Genomic DNA, 16478 nt, shown 5'->3' on the forward strand with positions numbered 1-16478 from the left:
ATGGTGATTTCATTTCCTTCAGATATATACCAAAAGTGGGATTCCTGGATCAAAGGGTAGTTTTGTTTTTAATTTTTTTAAAAAGCTTTATTTATTATTAATTAATTATTTATTTTGGGCTGTGTCGGGTCTTAGTTGCGGCACGTGGGATCTTTGTTGAGGCATGAGAGGTCTTTCGTTGGGGCGTGGGCTGTTCGTTGCAGCGCGCGGGCTTCTCTCTAGTTGTGGCGTGCAGGCTCCAGGGTGTGTGGGCTCTGTAGTTGTGGTGCTTGGGCTTACTTGCCCCGCGGCACGTGGGATCTTAGTTCCCTGACCAGGGATTGAACCCGTGTCCCCTGCGTTGGAAGGTGGATTCTTTACCACTGGACCACCAGGGAAGTCCCTGTTTTTAATTTTTTTAATTTAATTTTTATTTTATATTGGGATATAGCTGATTTACAGTGCTGTGTTAGTCTCAGGTATACAGCAAAGTGGTTCAGTTATTCATATACATATATCCATTCTTTTTCAAATTGTTTTCCCATATAGGTTATTACAGAATACTGAGCAGAGTTCTCTGTGCTATTCAGTAGGTCCTTGTTGATTATCTATTTTATATATAGTAGTGTGTATATGTTAATCCCAACCTCCTAATTTATCCTTCCCCCCTCTACCTTTCCCCTTTGGTAACCAGAAGTTTGTTTTCTATGTCTGTGAGTCTGTTTCCATTTTGTAAATAAGTTCATTTGTATCACCTTTTTAGATTCCACATATAAGTGATATCATATGATATTTGTCTTTCTCTGTCTGACTTACTTCACTTAGTATGATAATCTCTATGTCCATCCATGTTGCTGCAAAGGGCATTATTTCATTCTTTTTTATGGCTGAGTAATATTCCATGTGTTACGGCTGAGTAATATTCCATGTGTTATATGTACCACATCTTCTTTATCCATTCCTCTGTCAATGGACATTTAGGTTGCTTCCATGTTTTGGCTATTATAAATAGTGCCACAATGAACATTGGGTTAGTCTCATTCACTGTCCCAGTTTGTCTTTCTAAGCTTGTTTGCTGAGCCACATTTCAAGAGATGAAACAAAAACAACTTCTTCTCTGGGGATTGTTATCATAGCAGCCTTTCTCCTTCTCCACCTCAGGAACTGGATGCCTTCCAACCGTACCCTGTTGAGATAATGCCAGGCAGGATCTACCTGGGAAATTTCAGGCAAGCCTGCAACCCTAAAATTCAGAAGGATTTGAAAATCAAAGCACATGTCAACGTCTCCATGGAGACAGGGCCGTTGTAAGTAGAAAAACCATTGTTTTTTTGTTTTTTTTATATTAGTATAATTTATTTATATAAGATTCCTAGTGGCATGCATTGACAGAATTGAAAGGGCTTTTAGAAATCAGCATACACTGGAGTAGGGTCTGCATTTATTTTCATCTATTCCTGGCCTGCACTTCATTGCCTGGCATGGCCATGGCATCCTCTGCCCCTGACTGAGACCCCACACTTGCCCCATACCCCATACTTAAATCTTACCAAAATAATACTTTCTTGGTACTTAACATTCTGATGCAAAATACCCTGGTTTACCCTGCTTCTCCTATCTCAGGCCCTCTGAGAAGTGACCCCTCTCTTGGTCCATCTGGGCTGCTGTAACAGGATACTGTAGACTGGTGGCTTATGAACAACGGAATTTCTCATGGTGTGGAGGCTGGGAAGTCCAAGATTAAGGTGCTGGGAAGTCCAAGATTAAGGCGCTGGCAGATTCAGCGTCGGATGAAGGCCTGCTTTCTGGTTCATAGATGGCATCCTCACGTGGCAGAAGGGGCAAAGCCCTCCAGGGTCCCTTTTATAAAGGCACTAATCCCGCTCATAAGGGTTTCAATTTCTATCCTCATGACCTAATTACCTCCCCAAAGCCCCACCTCCAAATACCATCACTTTGGGGATTAGGTTTCAACATATGAATTTTGAGAGGACAGAAACATTTGATACAGCAACCTTTATTTCAGATTTTCCTTGGTGCTAGGAACATACAGACACACCCACACACCCTCACTCATCATTGTTCAAAGAGCAGGAAAGTTCTGCACAGCCTTGCTTGTCAGCCTGTGTCTTCCCAGCTGTGTCCACTCATGATCACCAAGGCCCCTGCACTGTACAACCTACCTCTTCTAGCTCCTGATCAAAGCTAATAAAATTCAGCTCAGAGAGAATTTATATAAATAACACAAGAATTCAGTAAGGCATCTGGTAAAAAAAAAACTATATAAAAATCAATAAATCTAAAGAAAATTGCGTATAGGTACTTAGTGAAACTGCTGAAAACCAAAGAAAGAGAGAACATATTAAAAGAAGCAGAGGGCTTCCCTGGTGGCACAGTGGTTAAGAATCCGTCTGCCAATGCAGGGGACACAGGTTTGAGCCCTGGTCTGGGAAGATCCCACATGCTGCGGAGCAACTAAGCCCATGCGCCACAACTACTGAGCCTGCGCTCTAGAGCCCACGAGTGACAGCTACTGAGCCCGTGTGTCACAGCTACTGAAGCCCACGTGCCTAGAGCCCATGCTCCACAACAAGAGAAGCCCCCGCAATGAGAAGCCCGCACAATGAGAAGCCCATACACCGCAACGAAGAGTAGACCCCGCTCACCGCAACCAGAGAAAAGCCCGCATGCAGCAATGAAGACCCAACGCAGCCAAAAAATAAATTAATTAAAAAAATAAAAATAGGGCTGGTGGCGCAGTGGTTGAGAGTCCGCCTGCCAATGCAGGGGACACGGGTTCGTGCCCCGGTCCGGGAGGATCCCACATGCCGCGGAGTGGCTGGGCCCGTGAGCCATGGCCGCTGAGCCTGTGTGTCTGGAGCCTGTGCTCCGCAACAGGAGAGGCCACAACAGTGAGAGGCCCACATACCACACACACACAAAAAAATAAAAGAAGCAGAGAAGTGAGACATTACTTTCAAAGGAGCAATAATTAGACTAACAGCTGACTCATCAACAGAAATCACTGCAACTAGAAGGAAATATGGAATGCGTCTTTGTAGTCGGTAACCTTTCTGGTGATTCCCCACCTCCTACCATTCACAGCATTGAATGTGGGCTAGATTTACTGATGTGTGCTAATGGATAGAATAAAGCAAAAGTGATGGGCTGTCACTTCTGATATTGGGTCACAGAAAGACTGTGGCATCAGTATCGCTCATTCTCTCTTGCTCACTCATTCTGAAGGAAGTCAGCTACCATGTGGTGAGCTGTCCTATGGAGAGGTCCACATGGCAAGGACCTGACAGTCTTCAGCCAACAGCTAGCAATGAACTGAGGCCCTCAGTCAAAAAGCCTGTGAGAAACTGAATCCTGCCAAGTCATGTGAATTAGCTTCTAATTGAGTCTTCAGATGAGACCAGATGACAACAGCTTGTCTATAATTTTATGAGAGATTTTAAGCCAATGGTACCCAAATAAGCTGCTCCCAGATTCCTGATCCATAGAAATTGATAGATAATAATTTTTTATTGTTTTAAGCCACTGAGTGTTAGGATATTTTGTTATCCAGCAATAAATAATAGAACCTTAAAGCACTGAAAGAAAATAACTGCCAACCCACAATTTTGTACCCAGAGAATATATCCTTCAATAATGTAAGTGAGAGGACTTCCCTGGTGGCGCAGTGGTTAAGAATCTGCCTGCCCATTCAGGGGACACAGGTTTGAACCCTGGTCCAGGAAGATCCCACATGCCATGGAGCAACTAAGCCTGTGCACCACAACTACTGAGCCTGTGCTCTACAGCCTGTGAGCCACAACTACTGAGTCCACGTGCCACAACTACTGAGTCCGCGTGCCACAACTACTGAAGCCCATGTGCCTAGAGCCTGTGCTCCGCAACAAGAGAAACCACTGCAGTGAGAAGCCCACACACTGCAATGAAGAGTAGCCCCCGCTCACTGCAACTAGAGAAAGCCCACATGCAGCAATGAAGCCCCAGTGCAGCCAAAAATAAATTTAAGAAAAAGAATGTAAGTGAGAAGAATTTGCATTTCTGGCCATGATAGAGTAAATGGCACCAGATTTACAACCCCACCTTAAACAACTAAAAATACTCAGACAAAGCATCTAAAACAAGGGTTTTTCAGACAATGGCCAACAGACAGCACAGGACAATGATTCCTGAGAGGAAAAAAAATGGTGAGCTCCACAATCGAACCAGCTTATTGCCTGGAGATTGTTTGCAGGTCACAACACAGACCCTATGATTCTTTCTGAGTTGAGGACTCAGAGCTGTTGAGCTGGCTAGAATTTGCAGGAGACCTGCATGGAGAATAGAGAGCTGAGTACAAAGAAAGACTCTGGATATCTTCAGAGAGTCCTCCTGTGTCTTCAGCTAAGTACTAATAAGCACATGCATGTGAGAAAACTACTCAAGGCAGGGAGAAAAACCAATAGAAATCAACAGGTGGTACAATCCCCAGAGATTATGTGGGGCCAGGAGTAGTTTGTGTTTCCAGTCAGATTAAACAAAACTCACAATATACAGTGCATCAAACAGAGTACTTAGAAGACTGCTGCTTCAGTAGTGAGGAAAAACTTAGCCCTATATTAGGGATGAAAAGTACAGTCTGAGATGAAAAATATACTGGATAGAATTAAAAGATTAGACACTGTGGAAGAAAAGATTGCTGAATTTGGAGACATAGCAATAGAAGTATACAAAATGAAACATAGAGAAGAAAAAGACTTAAAAAAAGAAACTAGAGTAGAACTTCAGTGAGACTGAGACAGCTTCAGGTGGCCTAACATACGTGTAATTAGAATCTCCAAAGGAAAGGAGAATGGGGAGACAGGAAACATTGAAGAAACAATGGCCAGAATTTTCCAAATTTGATAAAAACTATAAATGATCATCTACACTGATCTCAATAAAATTTTTAATTAAAAATAGAATAATTTGGAAGATTATGAGGAACTTTATGCCAATACATTTGAAAAATTAACAGTTTCCTCAGAAGACTCAAGCTACCAATGCTTACTTAAAAAGAAATAGATTTATAAAAACTGACAATATGATAGTTCCTAAAACAAGATTCAACCAATTTCAGGAGATGCAAATCATATAGAGTTGGCTTTCAACCACTGTGGAGTTAATGTAGAAAACAATAATTTGCAAATATAATTAGGAAATTCCTAGAAGCTTAGAAATAAATTTTACAACAGCTCATGGATCAAAAAAGAACTCACAATGGAAATTATGAAATAGTTTCAACTATATGATAATGAAAATAGAATATATCAGAACTTGTGGAGTGTAGCTAAGCTGTGAGGGAAATTTATAGCTTTAAATGCATCTATTAAAAAGGAGAAAGGCTAAAAATCAACTAGTTACGCATTTATCTCAAGAAATTACCAAAGAAACAGCAAACTAAACTCAAATAAGGAAGGAAGGAATAATAAAAGCAGATAAAATGAACTAGAAACAATAAAATAGGACCTAGAAAGTCAAAATAGTTTTACAAAAATAATAAATTTGATAAACCCTTGGCCAAAAAGAGAGAAAGCACAAATAACCATCTGTAAAAGGGGCTTCTAGGGCTTCCCTGTGGCGCAGTGGTTGAGAGCCTGCCTGCCGATGCAGGGGACACAGGTTCGTGCCCCAGTCCGGGAAGATCCCACATGCCGCAGAGTGGCTGGGACCGTGAGCCATGGCCGCTGAGCCTGCGTGTCCGGAGCCTGTGCTCTGCAATGGGAGAAGCCACAACAGTGAGAGGCCCGCGTACCGCAAAAAAAAAAAAATCTTTGCAAACTGAGAATAGAAGGGAACTTCTTTGATCCAAAAATAAAATTCTACAAAAATCTCTATAGCAAACATCACAAATGATGAAATGTTGAAAGTTTTCCCTCTGAGCCTGGGAATAAGACAAAGATGCAACTATCACCACTTCTATTTAACATTGTACTGGAGGTTCTAGTTGGTGAAATATGGCAAGTAAAAGAAATAAAATAGGAATCAAAAGGGAACAAAACCTGTCATTATACACAGTCTAATTGTATACACAGAAAAGCCAAAACAACCTGCAGATAAATTATTGGACTTAAATAAATTTGCTGAAATTTTAAAAGCATACAATTTACAATAGGACAAAAATATTAAATATCTAGGATTATACCTATTGAAAGATGTGCAAGATCTCTACACAGAAAAGTATACAGCATTACTGTGAATTACTAAAGATTATCTAAATAGCTAGAGGATGTTAGTAAAGATCACCTGAATAAACAGAGGATGTACCGTAGTTGTGGATTAGAAGAATCAATTTTGTAAAGATGTTGATTCTTGCCCCAATTGATCTATAGATTCAATGGAATGCCAATAAAATTCCAATGGATTTGTGAAAATTGATACAGTGATTTTAAATTTTATATGGAAATACAAAGGGCAAAAATAGCTGAATAGAAGACCCAACACAGCCAAAAATAAATAAAATAAAATAATTTAAAAAAATAGCTGAATAGTGAATAATAACAAATGGGAAAATTGACTTGACCAGTTACGAAGACTTAAAAAGAACCACAGCAAGTAAGGCATTGTGATATTGGTGCAGGATAGAAAAATAAACCAATGGAGCAAAATGGAGTCCAAACACAGACCCACGCACACACGGACACTTGAATTATGCCAAGATTTTCTCCTCTATTGTCTTCTAAAAGTTTTGTAGTTTTAACCTTCACGTTTTATGATACATTTAAAAAAAAATATTTATTTATTGCTTCAGGTCTTAGTTGTGGCATGTGGACTTCTTCGTTGTGGCATGCATACAGGATCATAGTTCCCCCACCAGGGATCGAACCTGTGCCCCCTGTAATGGGAGCACAGAGTCTTACCCACTGGACCACCAGGGAAGTCCCCTGTGATACATTTTGTGGTTTTTTTTTTTTTTTTTTTTTTTGCGGTACGCGGGCCTCTCACTGTTGTGGCCTCTCCTGTTGTGGAGCACAGGCTCCGGACGCGCAGGCTCAGCAGCCATGGCTCACAGGCCCAGCCGCTCCGCGGCATGTGGGATCTTCCTGGACCGGGGCAAGAACCCGCATCCCCTGCATCAGCAGGCATACTCTCAACCACTGCGCCACCAGGGAAGCCCCCCTGTGATACATTTTGAAATCAGTTTTTGTATATGGTGCCTGATATGGAACAAAGTTCATTGTTTTGTATGTGGAAGTCATCACTGTTGAAAAGGTGATCCTTTTCCTGTTGAATTGCTTTGATACCTTTGTTGAAAATCAGGTGACCATACGTGTACAGGATTATATCTGGATTCTTTGTTCTTTTTCATTGATCTATGTTTTTCTTTATACCAGTTTCCCACACTTGTTTTTCTCTTTTAAAAAAAATTTTATTAAAGTATAGTTGATTGGGGCTTCCCTGGTGGCGCAGTGGTTGAGAATCCGCCTGCCAGTGCAGGGAACACGGGTTCTTTCCCTGGTCCGGGAAGATCCCACATGCCGCGGAGCAACTAAGCCTGTGCGCCACAACTATTGAGCCTGTGCTCTAGAGCCTGTGAGCCACAACTACTGAGCCCACATGCTGCAACTACCGAAGCCCACGCTCCTAGAGCCCGTGCTCTGCAGCAAGAGAAGCCACCGCAATGAGAAGCCCGCACACTGCAATGAAGAGTAGCCCCCGCTTGCCGCAACTAGAGAAAGCCTGCGCGCAGCAATGAAGACCCAACACGGCCAAAATAGATAAATAAAATAAATTAATTAATTAAAAAAAAAGTATAGGTGATTTACAATGTTGTGTTAATTTCTGCTGTATAGCAAAGTGACTCAGTTATAGATATATATTCTTTTTCATATTCTTTTCTGTTATGGTTTATCACAGGATATTCAATATAGTTCCCTGTGCTATACAGTAGGACCTTATTATCAGTTCCACACTTGATTACTGTAGCTTTATAATAAATCTTGAAGTCAGGTAGTGTTAGTCCTCTAATTTTGTTGTTCTTTTTCAAAGCTGTTTCCTTTGAATTTCCATATAAATTTTAGAATCAACTTGTCAGTTTCTATACAGAAGCTTGTTGGAATTTGGACTGGGATTGAATGGATTCCATAGGGCAATTTGTGAAGAATTGATTGACATCTTAAAAATGTTGAATCTCCCGATTCATTAACATGGTCTATCTTTCCGTTTACTTTGCTCTTTGGTTTCTTTCAGCAATGTTTTATAGTTTTCAGTGTACAGTTCTTGCACATCTTGTATCAGATTTCTCCCTAAGTATTTGATATTTTTGATGTGATTATAAATGGTATATTTAAATTATAAATTTCTTGGGAATTCGCTGGTGGTTAGGACTCTGCGCTTTCACTCCTGGGGCCTGGATTCAATCCCTGGTCGGGGAACTAAGATCCCACAAACTGCGCGGCATAGCCAAGAAAACTCAAATAAAATTTAAATTTCTGATTGTTGCTAGTATATAGAAATCCAGTTGGTTTTTATATATTAACCTTGTATCCTTCAGTCTTCTCCACCCAGATGTCTCCTCCGTTGTAAGGCTTTCCCCAGCTCCCTCGACTTTTCCCTGGCCTTCCTCTTCAGGAGCACGTGCAGGTCTTTATCCTAAAACCTAGCCAGTTGGATTGGGGCCATTTGTTTATGCGTCTGCCTCCCCCATCAGACTGGGAGCTCCTTGAAGCTGGGAGGGGCCCTATTTGATTCATCTTGTGTCCACTAGGGTCCAGCTCAAGGTCTGGCACACAGTAGGCATTGAGTGTGTATCTGAGGAAAGAATGAATGGTTGGGGATAGATGGGTGAATGGATGGTGGATGGGTGGTCAGGTGTGGAGGGAGAGAGGGATGAGGGGGAAGGGAAGGATGGACGGACGAATGAATGAATGCAGGGTGAATTGCGCTTGTATTTGTCACAGCAAGTGCTCATGCAGAAACTAAACCAGGATATTTTCATTTCTGAATCTGCTGCAACTTTCTGCATACCACAGTGAATGAATGTCACCAGTAGGCCACAGTCTTCATAAATAACATTTACCAAGTGCGCACTGCACACTAGGCATTGTGCCAAGCTCCTTGTGGGCATCTTCTCATTAAACATGCCACATACCTCATCTCCCTCCTCTTTCCCCCTTGATGGTAAAGCTCTAGCCACTCTGATCTCCCTATTGTTTCTCAAACATATGAAACACACTGCCCTCAGGGCCTTTGCACTTGTATTCCCTACCTGGAACACTCTTTCCTCATATAACTGCCTGGCTTGTTCTGTCACCTCCTTTAAACTTCTGCCCAAGTGTTACCTCCTCAGTAAAGCCTTCCACGACCATCCTATCTAAAATAGCAGGCCCACCACTCTCCATCCTTCTCACCTTGCTTTCTCCATTTAACATAGCAGATTCATTACATATTCCTTTCCACCCTCACTATCTTTGCTGTATTCTAGGAAAGCATCAGGTTTGTTTAATAATAATAATGTCACATTTATTGGGCACTACCATGTGCCAAGCAGATTGCTGAATGCTTTACATAGATTAATTGACTTAATCTACACAACACCCCTATGAGGTAGGTGCTGTTTTTTTGAGAGGGGTTCATTTATTTGCCCACATCTCCCTGATGCTAGTTCAGCCTCCTTCCCCTATGATCCCATTGCTGTGGGTGAAGGATGCCACAGTAGGGCTCTGTGTGAGTTTGCCTGATTACCTGTGCTTTTCTTCTATTTAGTTTTGCAGGTGACGCCGACAGGCTTCTGCACATCCAGATAGAAGATTCCCTGGAAGCCAACATTACACCCTTTTTACGCCACCTCTGTCACTTCATTGGTAAGGAGCATTCTTTAACCAGGCAACAACTGGTCTGTGCCCAGGGAGCAGAGGGGCTGTGGTACCTCATCCACATGCCTATTGCTGACTGCCACTCCCAGCACTCAGGAGAAAAAGGGCAGGGCCCAGCACATGCCCAGCCAGGTGTGGCCAAGCCCTGGGACAAGCCTGCCCCCCGGGGGGTCCTTGGAAATATGGGCAGCCATGCGTTTACCTTGGGAGCAGTGGGGCCAAATGAGAGCCCCAGACTGTGGATTGAGTGCCCTGTGTTCTGGCCCTGGCTGGATCGCTATGTCCTTTCATGCCTGGCCAAGCTCCAGTCTCGGCATCACTGTGCCTGTTGTGAAATGAGGGTGCTGGCCCATCCTGGGTGCATATGTTCATGAAGACCTGCTCCAGGCTAGGCTCCGGTGACCTGCAGGTGAATCTCACTCTGTCCCGACCCTCCTCTCTGGTCAGTATGGTGGGGTAGAAGGAAGACTCCAGAGCCCTTCCATCTCTAAATTTCATGGTCCCCAGTGTGTGGGCCCAGTGCCCCTTCTGTTCTCCTACCACACACAGCAGTGCCCACCAGCCGCTTGCCTCCCTGAGGGTGGAGTTTTCAGTCATCCTAAGGAGAGCAAGATCCCTGGAGAGAGCAAGGTTGTGTCCGGTTAGAGGCCCACCCCAGGACGGCCTGCTCAGCACCAACACAGTCCCCAGCCTGAGAATGGCATTTTGGCCCAGACATCCTTTATTTTTCTGGGAGGTTGTAACTATCACTTGCCTAGGAGCTGAGACTGAGACTTGCCCTGGGTCCCATCATGGGGTGGCAGAGCCCTATGGCCCAAAGAAGCCCCCTCTCCAGCTCTACCTCACTGGGTGGCTCTGAGCCAACCCTTAACTTCTCTGTGCCTCAGTTTCCTTATCCATACAATGAGGCAGTTGGCCTTAATCATTTGAGTCATCCTCCAGCTCTGACAGTCTGTGATTTTGCACTTGGTATATTTATCTTCAGTTCTTGGGGGTTACCAACCAGCCTAAGATGCCAGCTTAGATTTCCTTCCCACCCCTCACTGGGTGAGATTGACAGCCCCAGGGGCATTATTGAGTGTGGTTAGCTGACACTTGTGTGCCAGGCACTGGGCTAAGCACAGTGCAAAATCTTATCAGGTAGGTAGTATACTGTTGTCACATTTTCCAGATGAGGAAACTGTGGGTTAGAGTGCCCAAGCCCAACAGCCAGTACTTACTGGTTGTGATTCACATCCAGGCTACACTGCCTCTATCAGCACCCAAGTGCCCTTGGGGTATAGTCCTTTTATCCCTACCCGGGGAGGTCAACTGGTAGCAGACCTTCCTGGGATGGAAGCCTTCATAGCCCAGAGAAGGCCTTTGCATGATAATGCTGAGTGCCCAGGCGTGATTCTCTTGAACTGCCAGCTAAGTCTGAGGATCCCCATTTGCCAGGCAATGAAACAGTATCCTAGAGATGTCATGTGACTTGCCTAGACCATGGTGTGCTGGTTCTGAACCTACTCTTGGACCCACTGAGGCCAGTCATCTTACAGACCCACAAGGAAGGGGGCCACGCACAACCTCACACCTTTCCTTCCTTTTGCAGAAATTCACCTGGAGCTTGGCTCTGTCATCCTGGTCTTTTCCACCATGGGCATCAGTCGCAGCTGTGCGGCCATCTTGGCCTACCTTATGCACCGAAATGAGCAGACCCTGAAGGTATGTATTCCCTGGTCCAGGAGGTGGGGTCAGAGCTGCGCCTCAGAGGAGTGGGTCTCCAGCACCGACTTGGGGCCTTAATTGGGGGTGGGGGGTTTGGGAGGGAAGGGTCAGGGAGTGGAGCCCCAAGTCCAGGGCTTTACCCAGCATACCACATCCAAGGGAAGGAACCCGAGATCTGGGTTAGAGACCTGAGGCTGGGCAGACAGGGCAGGCCCAGGGACTCAGGCTGGGCAAGGCTGTGGCCAGCAGCACCATCTGTGTGTCCCCCAATGCTGTCAGTCTGTGTACCAGTGTTTGTTCAGGGTTTTCCAAGGGAGGTGCATTTTGACTCTTGACCATCTGTATGTCTTCTTTGGAAAAATGTCTATTCAGAATCTTGGCCCTTTTAAAAATCAGATTTTTTGTTTTTTTGCTATTGAGTTGTATGAATTCTTTATATATTTTGGGTATTAACCCATTATCAGTTACATGATTTGCAGATATTTTCTCCCGTTTCTTAGGTTGCCTTTTCATTTTGTTGATGGTTTCCTTTGCTATGCAGAAGCCTTTTAGTTTGATGTAGTCCCACTTGTTTATTTTTGCTTTTGTTGCCTTTGCTTTTGGTGTCAAATCCAAAAAGTTACCACCAGACTGATGTCAAGGAGTTTACCACCTATGTTTTCTTCTAGTAGTTTTATGATTTCAGGTCTTCCACTTGAGCCTTTAATCCATTTTGAGTTGATTTTTGTGTATGGTGTAGGATAGTGGTCCAGTTTCTTTTGTTTTTTGGCTGCACTGTGTGGCTTGCGGGATCTTAGTTCCCCAACCAGGGATTGAACCTGAGCCCCTGGCAGTGGAAGCATGGAGTCCTAACCACTGGACTGCCAGGGAATTCCCACCAGTTTCATTCTTTTGCATGTGACTGTCCAGTTTTCCCAGCACTACTTATTGAAGAGACCGTTCTTTTGTCATTGCATATTATTAACTCCTTTGTCCTAAATTAATTGACCATATATGTATGGGCTTATTTCTGGGATCTCTATTCTATTCCATTGATCTATGTGTATATATATTTTATGCCAATACCATACTGCTTTGATTACTATAGCTTTGTAATATAGTTTGAAATCAGGACGCATGATGCCTCTAGCTTTATTCTTCTTCCTCAAGTTTGCTTTGGCTATTTGGGGGTCTTGTCGTTCCATACAAGTTTTAGGACTGTTTATTCTATTTCTCTGAAAGCTACCTTTGGGATTTTGATAGGGATTGTGTTCAATCTGTAGATTGCTTTAGGTAGTATGGACATTCTAACAATATTCCTCCAATCCATGAGCATGGAGTATCTTTCTATTTATTTGTGTCGTCTTTAATTTCTTTCATCAGTGTCACAGTTTTCAGTGTACAAGTCTTTCACCTCCTTGGTTAAATTTATTCCTAGGTATCTTACTCTTTCTGATGCAATTGGGATTATTTTCTTAATTTCTATTTCTGATAGTTTGTTATCAGTGTATAGAAACACAGCTGATTTTTGTATATTGATTTTGTATCCTGTAACTTTACTGAATTTGTTTATTAGTTCTAACAGTTTTTTTGTGAAGTCTTTAGGGTTTTCTATATATATGTTGTATGTAAAGAGAGACAGTTTTACTTCTTCCTTTCTGATTTGGATATCTTTTTCTTACTCTGTCTAGGACTTGAAATACTATGTTGAATAAATGTGGTAAGAGTAGGCATCCTTGTCTTCTTCCTGATCTTAGAGGAAAAGCTTCCAACTTTTCACTGTTGAGTATGATGTTAGCTGTCAGCTTGTCGTATATGGCCTTTATTATGTTGAGGTACATTCCCTCTGTACACACTTAGTTGAGAATTTTTATCATAAATTGATGTTGAATATTGTCAAATGCTTTTTATGCATCTCTTGAGATGATCATATGATTTTTATCTTTCATTTTGTTAATTTGATGTATCACATTGATTGTTTTGCAGATGTTGAACCATCCATACATCCCTGGAACAAATCCCACTTGACCATGGTGTGTGATCCTTTTAATGTATTGTTGAATTCAGTTTGCTAAAATTTTGTTGAGGATTTTGTATTTATGTTCATCAGTGATATTGGCCTGTAATTTTCTTTTCTTGTGGTGTCCTTGTCTGGTTTTGGTGTCAGGGTAATGCTGGCCTCACAGAATGAATTTGGGAGTGTTCCCTCCTCTTCTGTTTTTTGGAAGAGTTTGAGAAGGATTGGTATTAATTCTTGTTCAAATGTTTGGTAGAATTTGCCAGTGAAGCCATCTGGTCCTGGACTTTTGTTTTTTGGGAGGTTTTCGATTACTGATTCCATCTCTTTGCTAGTAACTGGTCTGTTCAGATTTTCTTATTTCTTCATGGCTAAGTCCTGGTAAGTTGTGCATTTCTAGGAATTTATCCGTTTCTTCTAGGTTGTCTGATTTCTTACTATCTTTTGTATTTCTGTGGTATCAGTTTAATGTCTCCTTTTTCATTTCTAGTATTATTTATTTGAGTCCTCTCTCTTTTTTTCTTGGTGAATCTAGCTAAAGCTTTGTCTATTTTGTTTTACTTTTCAAAAAACTAGCTGGTAGTTTCATTGATCTTTTCTATTGTCTTTTAAGTTGCTATTTCATTTATTTCCCCGCTGATCTTTGTTATTTCCTTCCTTCTGTTCACTTTAGGCTTAGTTTGTTCTTTTTCTAGTTCCTTGAGGTGTAAGGTTAGGTAATTTATTTGAGATCTTTCTTATTTTTAATGTAGGCACTTATTGCTATGAACTTCCCTTTTAGAACTGCTTTTGTTGCATCTCATAAGTTTTGGTATGTTATATTTCCATTTAATCTGACTCGATATTTTTTGAGTTCTTGTTTGAATTCTTCTTTGACCCATTGGTTGTTAAGTAGCATGTTCTTTACTTTTCACATACTTGTGAATTTTTCAGTTTTCTTCTTGTAATTGATTTCTAGTTTCATACCATTGTGATTAGGAGAGATAGGAGAGATGCTTGATATGATCTAAAAATTTTTTTGGACACATTAATTAATTAATTAATTAATTAATGGCTGCACTGGCTCCTCGTTGCTGTGCGTGGGCTTTCTCTAGTTATGGCAAGCGCAGGCTTCTCATTGCGGTGGCTTCTCTTGTTGCAGAGCACGGGCTCTAGGCGGGCGGACTTCAGTAGTTGTGTCATGCGGTCTCAGTAGTTGTGGCTTGTGGGCTCTAGAGCACAGGCTCAGTAGTTGTGGCACACGGGCTTAGTTGCTCTGTGGCATGTGGGATCTTCCCAGACCAGGGCTTGAACCCATGTCCTCTGCATTGGCAGGTGGATTCCTAGCCACTGGGCCACCAGGGAAGTCCGCTTGATATGATTTTAAACTTAAATTTATTAACACTTGTTTTGTGGTCTAATATATGGTCTATACAGGAGAATGTTCCATCTGCACTTGAGAGAAAGTGTATTCTGCTGCTTTTGGATGGAGTGTTCTGTAAATGTCTGTTAAGTCTATGTGTAGCTTAAGTCCAGTGTTTCCTTACTGATTTTTTCTGAATGATCTATCCATTGATGAAAGTGGGGTATTGCTGTCTACTTCTCCCTTTAGGACTATTAATATTTGCTTTGTATATTTAGATGCTCCTATGTTGGGTACATAAATATTTATAAGTGTTATATTCACTCGTTGGATTGACCCCTTTATAGTGACCTACTTTTGTGTCTACTACAGTCTTTGTCTTAAAGTCTATTTTTGTCTGAATAAATATAGCTAACCCAGCTTTCTTTTGGTTTCCATTTGCCTAGAATATCTTCTTCCATCCTTTCACTTTCAGTCTGTGTGTGTCCATACATCTGAAGTTATTAAACCACCACTTTTACATTAGATTATTTTGAATTTTACTATATATTTACCTTTACCAGTGAGATTTATAGTTTCATATGTTTTCCTGTTACTAATTACTGCCCTTTTATTTCAGCTTAAAGAAGTCCCTTTAACATTTCTTGCAAGGCCTAGTGGTGATGGACTCCTTCAGCTTTTGCTTGTCTGGAAAACTCTCTACCTCTCCTTCAGTTTTGAAGGAGGACAGCTTTGCCAGGTGTAAAGCAGTTTTTGGTTGGCAATTTTTTTCTTTCAGCTCTTTGAATATATTATGCCACTCCCTCCTGGCCTGCAGAGTTTCTGCTGAGAAATCTGCCGACAGTCTTATGGGGGTTCCCAAGTTGTTTTTCTCTTGTTGCTTTTAAGATTCTTTCCTTGTCTTCAGCTTTGACAATTTAAGTATAATGTCTTGGTGTGGGTTTCTCTGGGTTCATCTTGTTTGGATTCACGGGACTTCCTGAATCTGGAAGTTTGTTTCCTTCCCCAGGATAAGGAGGTTTTCAGCCATTATTTATTCAAATAAGTTTTCTGTCCCTTCCTCTTTCTCTTCTCCTCTGTGATCTCTATAATGTGAATATTGGTCCTTTTGATGTCCCTTAAGTCCCTTAATCTATCTTCACTGATTTTTAAATTTAATTTTAAACTTTTGTATTGGAGTATCGTTGATTAACAATGTTGTGCTAGTTTCAGGTGTACAGCAGAGTGATTCAGTTATACATGTATATATTCTTTTTCAATATCTTCACCGTTTTTAATTATTCTTTCCTTTTGCTGCTCTGAATGAATGAGTTCTACTGTCTTTGAGTTTGCTGAGCCTTTCTTCTGCTTCATCTAGTCTGCTGTTGAATCCTTCTATTGCATTTTTCAGTTCAGTTATTGCATGCTCTGAGACTTCTATTTTGTACTTCCTTATATTTTCTATCTCTTAGTTGAGATTCTCACTTTGTTCAGGCATTCTTCTGACCTTGGTGATCATCTCTATGACTGTTACTTTGAACTTTTGTCAGGTAAATCACTTATCTCCATTTCATTAAAGTGTTCTTGTGAGGGTTTCTCTTTTTGTTTCATTTGGAACATATTCCCA

General features: G+C 41.8%; 1 protein-coding gene across 12 annotated transcripts in view; it reads left to right on the forward strand.

The window, feature by feature from the left end:
* STYXL1 (serine/threonine/tyrosine interacting like 1) overlaps nt 1–16478 on the forward strand; it is a 67666-nt gene that overhangs the window by 46683 nt on the left and 4505 nt on the right. For 11 of the 12 annotated variants that reach the window (XM_027126117.1, XM_027126118.1, XM_027126114.1 and 8 more), the window contains 3 exons: nt 1141–1286; nt 9718–9815; nt 11419–11531. In XM_027126117.1, coding sequence (XP_026981918.1) covers nt 1141–1286; nt 9718–9815; nt 11419–11531 — 357 coding nt within the window. Of the gene's footprint in view, nt 1–1140; nt 1287–9717; nt 9816–11418; nt 11532–13499; nt 13547–16478 lie in introns of all 12 variants that reach the window. The other variant, XM_027126119.1, reaches the window with a different exon arrangement.

This window comes from Aethalodelphis obliquidens, unplaced genomic scaffold (assembly GCF_003676395.1).
Source record: "Aethalodelphis obliquidens isolate GAN/ISIS:26980383/991018 unplaced genomic scaffold, ASM367639v1 scaffold30, whole genome shotgun sequence".
Taxonomy (NCBI): Eukaryota; Metazoa; Chordata; class Mammalia; order Artiodactyla; family Delphinidae; genus Aethalodelphis; species Aethalodelphis obliquidens.